At 50.4% G+C, this 11,383-nt stretch overlaps 1 protein-coding gene across 1 annotated transcript in view; it reads left to right on the top strand.

Annotated features, from left to right (window-relative positions):
• LHFPL5 (LHFPL tetraspan subfamily member 5) overlaps positions 1 to 11,383 on the top strand; it is a 23,271-nt gene continuing 11,888 nt past the window's right edge. Inside the window, exons 1-2 of the mRNA XM_017522631.2 lie at positions 1 to 794; positions 9,814 to 10,050. Coding sequence (XP_017378120.1) covers positions 383 to 794; positions 9,814 to 10,050 — 649 coding nt within the window. The 5' untranslated portion in view covers positions 1 to 382. The remainder of the gene's footprint in view (positions 795 to 9,813; positions 10,051 to 11,383) is intronic.

Here is an 11,383-nt window from a genome sequence, read left to right as displayed (position 1 = left end):
GGGCGCTGGCCGCGGTGCTGAAACGGCGCCCTCCGCCGACGGAGGAGGAGGCGGGGCTCTCGGGAGCTGTGAGCCGGGAAGGGAGAGGGGCAGGGCGGCGCCAGCAGGCCTGAGGCCCTGGCGGGCTTGGGAGGAGGCAGGAGACTGGAGACAGCCTCGGCTGGAGCAGATACAGGCACCTGGCAAACTTCCCTTGACCAAGCCAAGGCTGTCCTTGTCCTGTTAAGCCTCTTCCCCTTGCCTTGGATGGGCCTCACCTGGTGCCTTGACCACAGATTTCTCCCCAAACCCCGCCGGGCGGTGACCTGCTTCTAGGCTTCCATCCACAAAGCCACGGACTTGCAGCCCACAGGACCCCAGCCCAGGGCCTGCTGCCCTCACCATGGTGAAATTGCTGCCGGCCCAGGAGGCAGCCAAGATCTACCATACCAACTATGTGCGGAACGCGCGGGCTGTGGGCGTGATGTGGGGCACGCTCACCATCTGCTTCTCCGTGCTGGTCATGGCCCTCTTCATCCAGCCCTACTGGATCGGCGACAGCGTCAACACACCGCAAGCAGGCTACTTCGGCCTTTTCTCCTACTGCGTGGGTAACGTGCTGTCCTCCGAGCTCATCTGCAAGGGCGGTCCCCTAGACTTCTCCTCCATCCCCTCTAGAGCCTTCAAGACTGCCATGTTCTTTGTGGCCTTGGGCATGTTCCTCATCATTGGCTCCATCATCTGCTTCAGCCTGTTCTTCATCTGCAATACAGCCACAGTCTACAAGATCTGTGCATGGATGCAGCTGGCTGCCGGTAAGCAGGGATGATGGGAGGGCAGGCAGGGGCCCACCTCGGGGCCACAGCTGCAGCTGCACCTTCCCACCCTCTTCCAGGGCTCTGGGCCTTGTATTTAGCCGTTCTCCCGTAGCCCAGTCCTACTCAGTGCTCTACAGAAGATTCTGAGGAGTTGAGAATCTTAGAATGGCAGAGGCAGAAAAGACCTAAGAGATGAAACTGTCCAACGCTCTCATCTTACAGATGAGGTTCTGAGCCCAGAGAGGGGAAGTGACTTGCCCAGGAGCACACAGTTCCTTGTCCTGACTCCAAGGCCATCACATCAGTTTTTGCAGCTGTGAGAGAGAGAAAAAAGGAAGCTTCCATTGTTGGCCATGTGGGAACAGGACCTAACCCCAGCACAAAGTAGTGACCCCAGTCAAGTACATTCTAAATGCCTTCATCTCCCACCTCTGGGCTTTTGTTCTTTTTAAGAGTGCCCAGAACTCTGTCCTCATTTTCTCCCTCCCACCCCAAACTGCTCTCAGATTCTAAGGTCTCTTGTTGATTTTTGAATGTTGCTATTAATGCAGGATATGAACTTGCCTATAAAAACTTTCATCTAAAGTCCCCTCTTTCATTGGGGAGTGAAAGTCTTTGTTCCTTGATTATGGGATTCTACACTTAAGGCAGCAAATGGAGTGATATTTTGTGAGGTGGAGGAAGCTATCTAGGGTCCTGTGTTTTGTTTTGTTTTTGTTTTGTTCTGTTTGTTTTGAGGCAGAGTCTCACTCTTTGGCCCAGGCTGGAGTGCAGTGGCATAATCTCAGCTGACTGCAGCCTCAACCTCCTTGGGCTTAGGTGATCCTCTCACATCGGCCTCCCAAGTAGCTGGGACTCCAGGTGTGCACCACCATGTCTGGCTAATATTTTTGTGTTTTTGTAGAGATGGGGTTTTGTCATGTTGCTCAGGCAAGTCTCAAACTGCTGGGCTCAAGTGATCTGCCCACCTCAGTCTCCCAAAGTGTTGGGATTTCAGGAGTGATCCACAGCACCTGGCCTAGGGTCCTTTAAAACTATGTGGGGGGTGGGCACATCAGCTCACACCTGTAATCCCAACACTTTGGGAGGGAGGATCACTTGAGCTCAGGAGTTTGGGACTAGACTGGGCAAGATGGCAAGACCCTATCTCTGAAAATAATAATAAATAAGACAAAACTGTGTGGTAGGCAGCTACTTGTGCCCTGAGGCAAGACCTCCCTGCCCTTTTTCCTGCTCCTAGCCCCGAAAGGCTTCTTGGTCCTTGTGCCAAGTTGTCTTGCTGTTCTCTGTAGCCCAAGAAGAGGATTAAGACCTTGTGCTGCATCCTCTGGTACCTTGGTCCCTGCCCACCTCAGGGGCCACACACAAACTCTCCATGCTGGTGAGATGTCCAGGAGTGGTGCTGGGGATTGGAAACTAAAGTAAAACCATCTTGACATCATTGGTCAGAGTGAGAAGTGGTGTCATCTTTAAGAGGGGGAATGAGACAGGCATCTAAATCCCAGATCACCAAACACATAGAGTCAAGACTGCAGAGTTGGAGGGGACCCAAGAGATTTATATCCATCTCCCCACTATAGATGAGGAATCTGCTGCTGAGAGAAAGTATCAGACTTGGCCAAGGCTATAGCAGATCAGTGGGCAACTGAGGACCTGAAAGAATTAAGGCAGCAGTTCTCAAGAAACTAGATGTATTTCTAAGATGTTTTTATTGAGCCACATATTTACATAAGTATAATGATTTGTGAAATACTTTTACATGTATTATTTGAAGGGCCTCAGCACAACCTATTGAGGTGGGCATTTCTCCATTGTACAGAGAAGGTTCCTAGTGGGTAACTTGTCTTTGAGCACGCAAGTCAGAAGGGATACACCTTTGATTCCAAATCTTGCACCCAGGCTACTCAAATGGTTTCAGAGCTCCCAGCAAATCTGCTTGCCACCTCTCTCTTCTCTGTAGTCTCTCTGTTTGATAAGGGAGAGGTGGGGGCGGGGTGGGCAGTGGGGAGCAAGGTAAAGGGTGGCCATGTCAAGAATGATGGTGGAGGCAGTCACAGTGGCTCATGCCTGTAGTCCTAGCACTTTGGGTGGCCCAGGAGAGGGGATTGCTTGAGGCCAGAAGCTCAAGACCAGGCCGGGCGCGGTGGCTCACGCCTGTAATCCCAGCACTTTGGGAGGCCGAGGCGGGCGGATCATGAGGTCAAGAGATCGAGACCATTCTGGCCATGGTGGAACCCCGTCTCTACTAAAAATACAAAAAAATTAGCCTGCCGTGGTGGCAGGTGCCTACTTGGGAGGCTGAGGCAGAAGAATCGCTTGAACCCAGGAGGCAGGGGTTGCAGCGAGCCGAGATTGCGCCACTGCGCTCCAGCCTGGTGACAGAGCAAGACTCTGACTCAAAAAAAAAAAAAAAAAAAAAAGAAACAGAAGCTCAAGACCAGCCTGGGCAATACAGTGAGACCCTATCTCTATTTTTAAAAATACACCCACACACACACACACACACACACACGCATATAGTCGATTAAAAATAATAAGGCCAGCCGCGGTGGCTCACGTCTGTAATCCCAGCACTTTGAGAGGGTGAGGTGGGCAGACTGCTTGAGCTCAGGAGTTCGAGACCAGCCTGAGCAACATGGCAAAACCCTGTCTCTACAAAAAATACAAAATTCAGCTGGGTTAATATATATATATTGACACTAAATATATATATATGAACAAAGGGGAAATGAAGATTTATCAGTTTTATGCCAAAGAGGAGTGAAATCTATAAAGAACTATATAAATAAGCTCCTCCTAAAACAATAGAAGGAAGCGTCATACATTGAGGCGGGGAGGTGGGACCCTGATCTTTCCATTTACTGTGCATTTGTTTGACAATGATACGCTTGCCAGCTGTTCTTCCTTATCAGGGTTATGGGCTGCTGGAGACACAACCATCTCTCTCATTCTCAGGGCTGTCTGCACACCCCCCTTTCCCTGAAACATCCCCCAACAGGTGGCATGTGTGAGTAGACAGTGCCAGGAGGGGGAGGGGTTGCCAGGCCATCTGAGTTAGACACTATCTGGGTTGCAGAGCTGGAGACACTGATAGCAGAGGTGGCCAGGTGACATCTTATGCAACATTTACATTGGGGATAGGCAAGAGTGGTGTCACGTTCCATTCTACTGTGCTGTGGAATGGGGAACGAGCTAAAGGGAGAGATGCAGAGTGGGTGGGTCCCACATCCAGCAGCTGGGAGATACATCCATTTATTAGCTACCCTTGCCAAGAAGTCTGAGAGCAGGGAAGGGGCAGGGGCAGACGAGGAGGAGAACTGATGCTTGGAGCAATGTGGGGCTGCAGATTAACAAGATTAATTGGGCTTCTGGGTGCCAGGGGTAGGCTAGGTGTGGTCCCAGCTCCTAGAAACACAGGTAGGCCAAACTACTTGTCTTCTATGAGTCCTGGTAACCTCATGTCTTAGTTTCTACTTAGTTCTATTTAGTCAGGGCTGCCATAACAAATTGCCATATACTAGGGGGCTTAAACAACAGAAATTCATTTCTCACAGTTCTGGAGGCTAGAGGTCTGAGATGTGGGTGCCAGCATGGCATCATCACGAGAGCTCTGCGGAAGGCCTCTTCTGGGCTGTAGACCACTGACTTCTTGATATCCTCATGTGGTGAAAAGAGGGCAACAGGGCTCTCTGGGGTCCCTTTTATTTATTTATTTGCATTGATGATGATTATTATTGAGTGAGGTTCTCAAAAATTATTATTTTTACTCTGGCTGGAATGCATTGGCATGAACATGGCTCACTGTAGCCTCGACCTCCCAGGCTCAAGTAATCCTCCCTCCTCAGCCTCCGAAGTAGCTGGAACTACAGGTGCATGCCACCATACCCAAATTTTTGTATTTTTTGTAGAGATGGGGTTTCACCATGTTGCTCAGGCTGGCCTGGAACTCCTGAGCTCAGGCGATCCGCCTGCCTCAGCCTCCCAAAATGCTGAGATTACAGGCATGAGCCACTACACCCAGCCTTATTATTATTTTTAATTGACAGAATAATTGTACATATTTATGGACTACATACAGTGTGATATTTTCATACATGTATACAAGCGGGACTTGAAATCCAGGTAGCCTGGTCTAGTTGTTTCTCAGCTTTTCCTACTGAGAAAATTAAGGTAATTAGTATATTCATCACCTTAAACATTTATCATTTCTTTGAGTTGACGATTTCAAATTTGCTGTTCCGGCTATTTGGAAATATATGATAGATTGTTGTTGGTTACACTCACCCTACAGTGCTAGAGAACACTAGAGATTACTTCTCCTGTCTAGCTATACTTTTGTATCCACTGACCAGCCTTCAGCTGTCCCCCCGCCGCCTGGGGCCCTCCAATCCTATTCATGAGGGCCCCACCCTCACGACCTAATCACTCCCCAAAGGCCCCACCTAACACCATCCCACTGGAGGTTAGGATTTTAACACAGGAATCCTGGGGGGAACAAACAGTCCACTGTACCCCATCTGTAGAACACAGCAGCAGTGGCCAGGCACAGTGGCTCATGCTTGTAATCCCAGCACTTTGGGAGGCCGAGATGGGCGGGTCACTTGCGGTCAGGAGTTTAAGACCAGCCTGGCCTTGTTGCTGATGAAGGTTATCAGCTGACGTTAAAAAAAAAAAAAAAAAAAAAAAAAAAGCCGGGCGCGGTGGCTCAAGCCTGTAATCCCAGCACTTTGGGAGGCCGAGGCGGGTGGATCACGAGGTCAAGAGATCAAGACCATCCTGGTCAACATGGTGAAACCCCATCTCTACTAAAAATACAAAAAATTAGCTGGGCATGGTGGTGCGTGCCTGCAATCCCAGCTACTCAGGAGGCTGAGGCAGGAGAATTGCCTGAACCCAGGAGGCGGAGGTTGCGGTGAGCCGAGATCGTGCCATTGCACTCCAGCCTGGGTAACATGAGTGAAACTCCGTCTCAAAAAAAAAAAAAAAAAAAAAAAAGACCAGCCTGGCCAACATGGTGAAAACCCAGCTCTACTAAAATACAGAAATTAGCCGGGTGTAGTGGTGCATGCCTGTAATCTCAGCGACTTGGGAGGCTGAGGCAGGAGAATTGCTTGCATCCAGAAGGCAGAGGTTGCAGTGAGCCGAGCTCATGCCATAGTTCTCTAGCCTGGGTGACAGAGTCAGACTCTGACACTCTGACATACACACACACACACACACACTCTCTCTCTCTCTCTCTCTCTCTCTCTCACAGAACATAGCAGCAGTACCTGCTTCAGTGGGGTTCTGTGAAGATGGGATAATAAAATGCATGTAAAACATCTTGCACATGGTAGGTGCTTAGTACCTGTGAAAAACATAAAAAACAACTTTATCAGTTAGCATGGGAAGTGATGCCACGGTAACAAACCACTCCCACATCTTGGTGGCTTAGAACAAAGATTTATGTATTTCTTATGATCCGTGCTGACTGGGGATTTGTGGGGGCTCTGCTCTCGCTACTCTCTCCTGGGACCCTTGCTAGGAGCATCAGCCACCATCATTGTCCTTGCATCAGAGGGAAGGGAGTTCTGGGAGGTCTCCCACTGCAGCTAAGCGATGTGGTCCACACATCTCTGCTCACATGTCATTGGCCAGAGGAAGGCAGATGGCCTCACTTAACCTTAAGAGAGTGGGGCAAGGAAGCACAAACTTACCTTGTACCTGGAATATTCGTGAGCAGCTCTAATGGCATCCATGTCACTGAGGCGGCTTCTGTCCGACTCCAATGTCAATAACAATAGCAGTGACCACGTACCATGTACAAGACAATGTAGGAAGTGTTTTCTGTAAATGATCACACTTAATCCTTACAGTGCTATGAGTCAGGTACTTTGCAGACAACAGGATGGAAGTCAGAGGGTAACTAACCCGGCCTGAGAACACTGTGCTGGCTTCTACTTAGAGCCTTGAGACACCACAACTGGGGCAGACACCCACTGTCCCCAGAACCAGGTGGGGTGCTCGCAGGGCACTCACACCCTCTTTCCAAGTCAAAAGCCCTGGGCTCTTTTCTGGAGCCCTCACAGGAAGATGGTGCAGGAGGGGAGGGGCCAAGGGAGGAAGTGATGGAGAGAATGCAAAACCTGGAAGGGCAGGTCCTTCCCACCTTCACCTCTGCCCTGTAAGCCAGGGGCCCTGCCAGGCACCGGAGGGCTGGCCTCACCAAGTGGGGAAGGCCTGGCTACATAGGTTTTGCCACGGAGCTGTGGATGGCTCCCACTCCTCCACCGTAGGTATCTTCCTGAACACTTAGTTTATCACTGAACACTTAGGAGGTCTGAAATGTCACCAATAATTACATTCAGCCCCTTGGAGAGATGTCATCTTCTGAGGGTGGAAGGAATAAACTTTGAAGTCAGGAAAGTCAGGAATGGAGAATTCAGGCATTGGCTCTGGCATAGCTGGGTGATTGGATGGCTGGCAAGTCACTCGGTTTCTCTGAGTCCTCAGTTTTCTAATCTGTAAAATGAGGATATTAATAAGCAGCCCACTTCACAGAACTGTAGTCACGGTCAAGATGGTACATGAAGTATTTTGTGATCTATAAAGAACTATATAAATCAACTTCTTCTAAAACAATCAAAGGAAGCGTAATACATTTAGGTGGGGAGGTGGGACCCTGATCTTTCCATTGACTGTGTATTTGTTTGACCTCCTGACCTTTGCAGAACCAGTTGGGTCCAGGGAAGGTAACTTTTGGTCTGAAGAGGTGCTTCTCTGAGGGGCTCCTGAGTGGGGTACTAGAGAGCCTCCAGACCTGCAGGAAAGTGGCACAGCCAAGGGGAGCACCCCCTGCCCGAGGGGCAGCTGTGCCTGGGGCTGCCCCAGTTGCATCCTGGATTATGTCACCTGTCTGTGCTTCATCCCAGTAAAGCTAAGGTGGGGGATAGTTTGATGGAAGGGGATGGAGGAATTGGGGGGAAAGTGGGGACAACAGAATTTTTAGCTGTAAATACTAAGTCAAGGAAGGCACAGGGTGGGATCATAACTCTCATAGTCAACTCTCATGGAGTACCAAGTCTGTGTTAGGCACTGTTCTAAGCTCTTTTCCAGTACTAACTCATTTGAACCTCACTGTAACCTCAACAGGAAGACTGGGGCTATTATCATCTCCATTTTATAGATGAGGAAACTGAGACAAAGAAAGCTTAAGTATGGCTGGGGGCGGTGGCTCATGCCTGTAACTGCAGTACTTTGGGAGGCCGAGGCGGCGAATCACGAGGTCAAGAGATCGAGACCATCCTGGCTAACATGGTGAAACCATGTCTCTACTAAAATTAGCCGGATATGGTGGTACGCGACTATAGTCCCAGCTACTCCAGAGGCTGAGGCAGGAGAATTGCTTGAACCCAGGAGGTAGAGGTTGCAGTGAGCCAAGATCCCACCATTGCACGCCAGCCTGGGTGACAAAGCGGGAGTCTGTCTCACAAAAAAANAACGGCAACAAGAGCCCAGAACTCAGGTCCTCTCTGGCCAAGCCCGGGGCCCACTTCTTCATAAGGAAGTGATGGAAAACACTTCATCCTTCTTTGGGGATGGGAAAAGGATAATCACCTGTTATGTGGTTAAAGATGAAAACAAATTACTAGAAAGAGCTGTGCCAAGGAGGAGAGAAGAGGGAGATTTCTTCCCAACACAGTAGCGTAGAGGGAAACGCCTGGGGCTTGGATCCCTTGAGGATTCTGTAAAGGGAAGAAAAAATGAATGAGTAGGGCAGGGTACAGAGAGGCTGATGTCTGTAATCTCAGCACTGTGGGAGGCCGAGGCGGGCAGATAACTTGAGGTCAGGAGTTTGAGACCAGCCTGGCCAACATGGTGCATCCCCATCTCTACCAAAAATACAAAAATTTGCTAGGTGTGGTGGCGCACACCTGTAGTCCCAGCTACTCAGGAAACTGAGGCAGAAGAATTGCTTGAACCCGAGAAGCGGAGGTTGCAGTGAGCCAAGATCCCACCATTGCACGCCAGCCTGGGTGACAAAGCGGGAGTCTGTCTCACAAAAAAAAAAAAAAAAAAAGAGAAAGCTTAAGCTGCTTGCTCTGAGTCACATAGCTAGGTAGCAGCGAGCTGGGCTTGAAATCCAGGCAGCTTAGTCTAGTGTTTCCCCACTTTTCCTACTGAGAAAATCACCTGGAAGAGTGCTTTTGAAGACAGGGATTATTGAACCCAACCATGACCTAGGGACCAGCATTTTACCTTATATTTCTGTGCACAGGTCATATGCAAAGGAGCCAGCATTAAAGATTCAGGGACGTGTGGCAACTGCACATGCTCTGCTGGGTAAGGGTGAGGAGGAAACCTGCTTGCTCCAGTGGAAGGCTTTTGAAGGAAGCAGCCAGGGAGGCTGGAAAGCCTTCCTGTATTCATCAAATCTAAGATACCTCAGTTGTAGGACACATTGTTATTCTATGTACTATAAAAACAAAAACAACTGGAATTCAGTTTGTGACAAAATATTTAAAACAACAAAACAAAAAACAAAAACAAAAAATACTGATAATCTGACCATGGCCTGACACTTTATTACACGTATTTCAGAGATGTTGTAAGTATGAAAAAGAAATGTGCATCTTAGCACCGATGAGTTCTTTAGGCTGGGATCAGATACTGGAGGGCTTTGAAGCCAGGGTAGGTGGTGCCTTGTTGAGCCCAAGGTGAGGAGAACGGCTGAGGGCCTGGCAGGGCCACCTGGTTTGGTGGCAGAGCCCACCTGGGCTGAGGAGCTCAGTTTTCTGCCTCCGCCCAGGCCGCTGGGTCTCAAGGGCCAGTTGCTTTAGCCCTCAGAGCCTCCGTTTTCTCACCTGTGTTTTGTAAGAAGGGTGGTAGAGGCTGCCTCTCCTGCCTCCTGAGGCTGTTAACAGAAGGAGAAGGGAGGTGACAACATAACAGCCGGGCAAGGTGGGAGGTAGTGGGCTGGGCACAACTAGTCTGATGCCATCTGCACAACTAGTCTGATCCTCTCCTCCCCCCTCAGCCACAGGCCTAATGATTGGCTGCCTGGTCTACCCTGACGGCTGGGACTCAAGTGAGGTGCGGCGCATGTGTGGGGAGCAGACGGGCAAGTACACGCTGGGCCACTGCACCATCCGCTGGGCCTTCATGCTGGCCATCCTCAGCATTGGCGATGCCCTCATCCTCTCCTTCCTGGCCTTCGTGTTGGGCTACCGGCAGGACAAACTCCTCCCTGATGACTACAAGGCAGATGGAACCGGTAATACCCACCCCCCAACTCCACAACAGTGTCCCCTGCCTGGAGAACCTAGGGTGTGTGTGGGGTTCATCTTAGCCAGTCTTCTGGGGCTTGGCCCCTGGCCAAGGGATGGGGACACCAAGACTGATCGGACACAGCCCTTGTCCTCCCTGAAGCCAAAGGCCAGTGGAGGGGTGCAAGCTAGCAGGCGACAAGGCAATCTGTGATAGAGGAGTGTCCCCCTCACCCTTCTACACTCCCAGAGGCTATAGGGGAGAGAGACCCAATCCAGACTTGGGGGCTAAGTGTGGTCTCCCCTAGAAGGAGGCACTGAGGCTGGATCTCGAAGTATAAATCCTGGGAGTTTGCTCCGTGGAGAGGGAAACAACAGGGGGATGAGTTGCTGGGGAAGGAGGAGAAAGGCAGAGACCTTGAGGACAACCCAATGAGGGTGAAGAAGTGACAGTTCCTGGAGTGCAGATGGCGGGAGCCCTAGATCCCTGGAGGAATGGCAGCCTTGGGGTTCTCGTAATGTCTGTCCTGTTTCAGTTCCCTCCCATCCAAATCCTACCTAACAGTAATAAAAGTCAGCTGTGGCTGACCCTCCGGGCCCAAGTGGACCCTCCAGGAAGCCCTCCCTGACTGCTTCCCATTCCCTCCTTCCTAGGGTGCTTTCCATTCCTGTTTCTCATCGAACTCTTCCTCTGCCAGTTTTGAGGGGTTAACTTTTTCAGAGGATAGACTTCTTCCCCAAGTCAGAGGGCAAGGCCTGTCTTGCACCCCTGTGAATCCCCAAATGCCTGGTCTCAGCAGGTGGCCATCACTGGGACCTGTTACAACTCAGGGACCTCTCCGGTCTTTTCCTCATAGCTGTTTTCACATTGGCCCTTGGACTAGAAGCAGCAGCCAAACTCTTCTGTCCACCATAACCAAGGACTTTTCCCACATGAGGAACTTGAAGCCCAGAAAGGAGAGTCACTCAGAAGTTCCCAGAAATGGCCGGGTGCAGTGGCTCACGCCTGTAACCCCAGGACTTTGGGAGGCCGAGGCAGGTGGATCACGAGGTCAAGAGATCGAGACCATCCTGGCCAAATGGTGAAACCCCGTCTCTAAAAATACAAAAATTAGCCGGGTATTTGGCACGTGCCTGTAGTCCCAGCTACTTGGGAGGCTGAGGCGGAAGAATCACTTGAACCTGGGAGTCGGAGGTTGCAGTGAGCTGAGACTGTGAGCCTGGCAACAGAACAAGACTCTGTCTCAAAAAAAAAAAAAAAAAAAAAAAAAAAAAAAAAAGTTCCCAGAACGGCAACAAGAGCCCAGAACTCAGGTCCTCTCTGGCCAAGCCCGGGGCCCA

Source organism: Cebus imitator, unplaced genomic scaffold (genome assembly GCF_001604975.1).
Source record: "Cebus imitator isolate Cc_AM_T3 unplaced genomic scaffold, Cebus_imitator-1.0 Scaffold24, whole genome shotgun sequence".
In the NCBI taxonomy this organism is placed as follows: domain Eukaryota; kingdom Metazoa; phylum Chordata; class Mammalia; order Primates; family Cebidae; genus Cebus; species Cebus imitator.
This window is presented reverse-complemented; position numbering and strand designations above follow the sequence as displayed.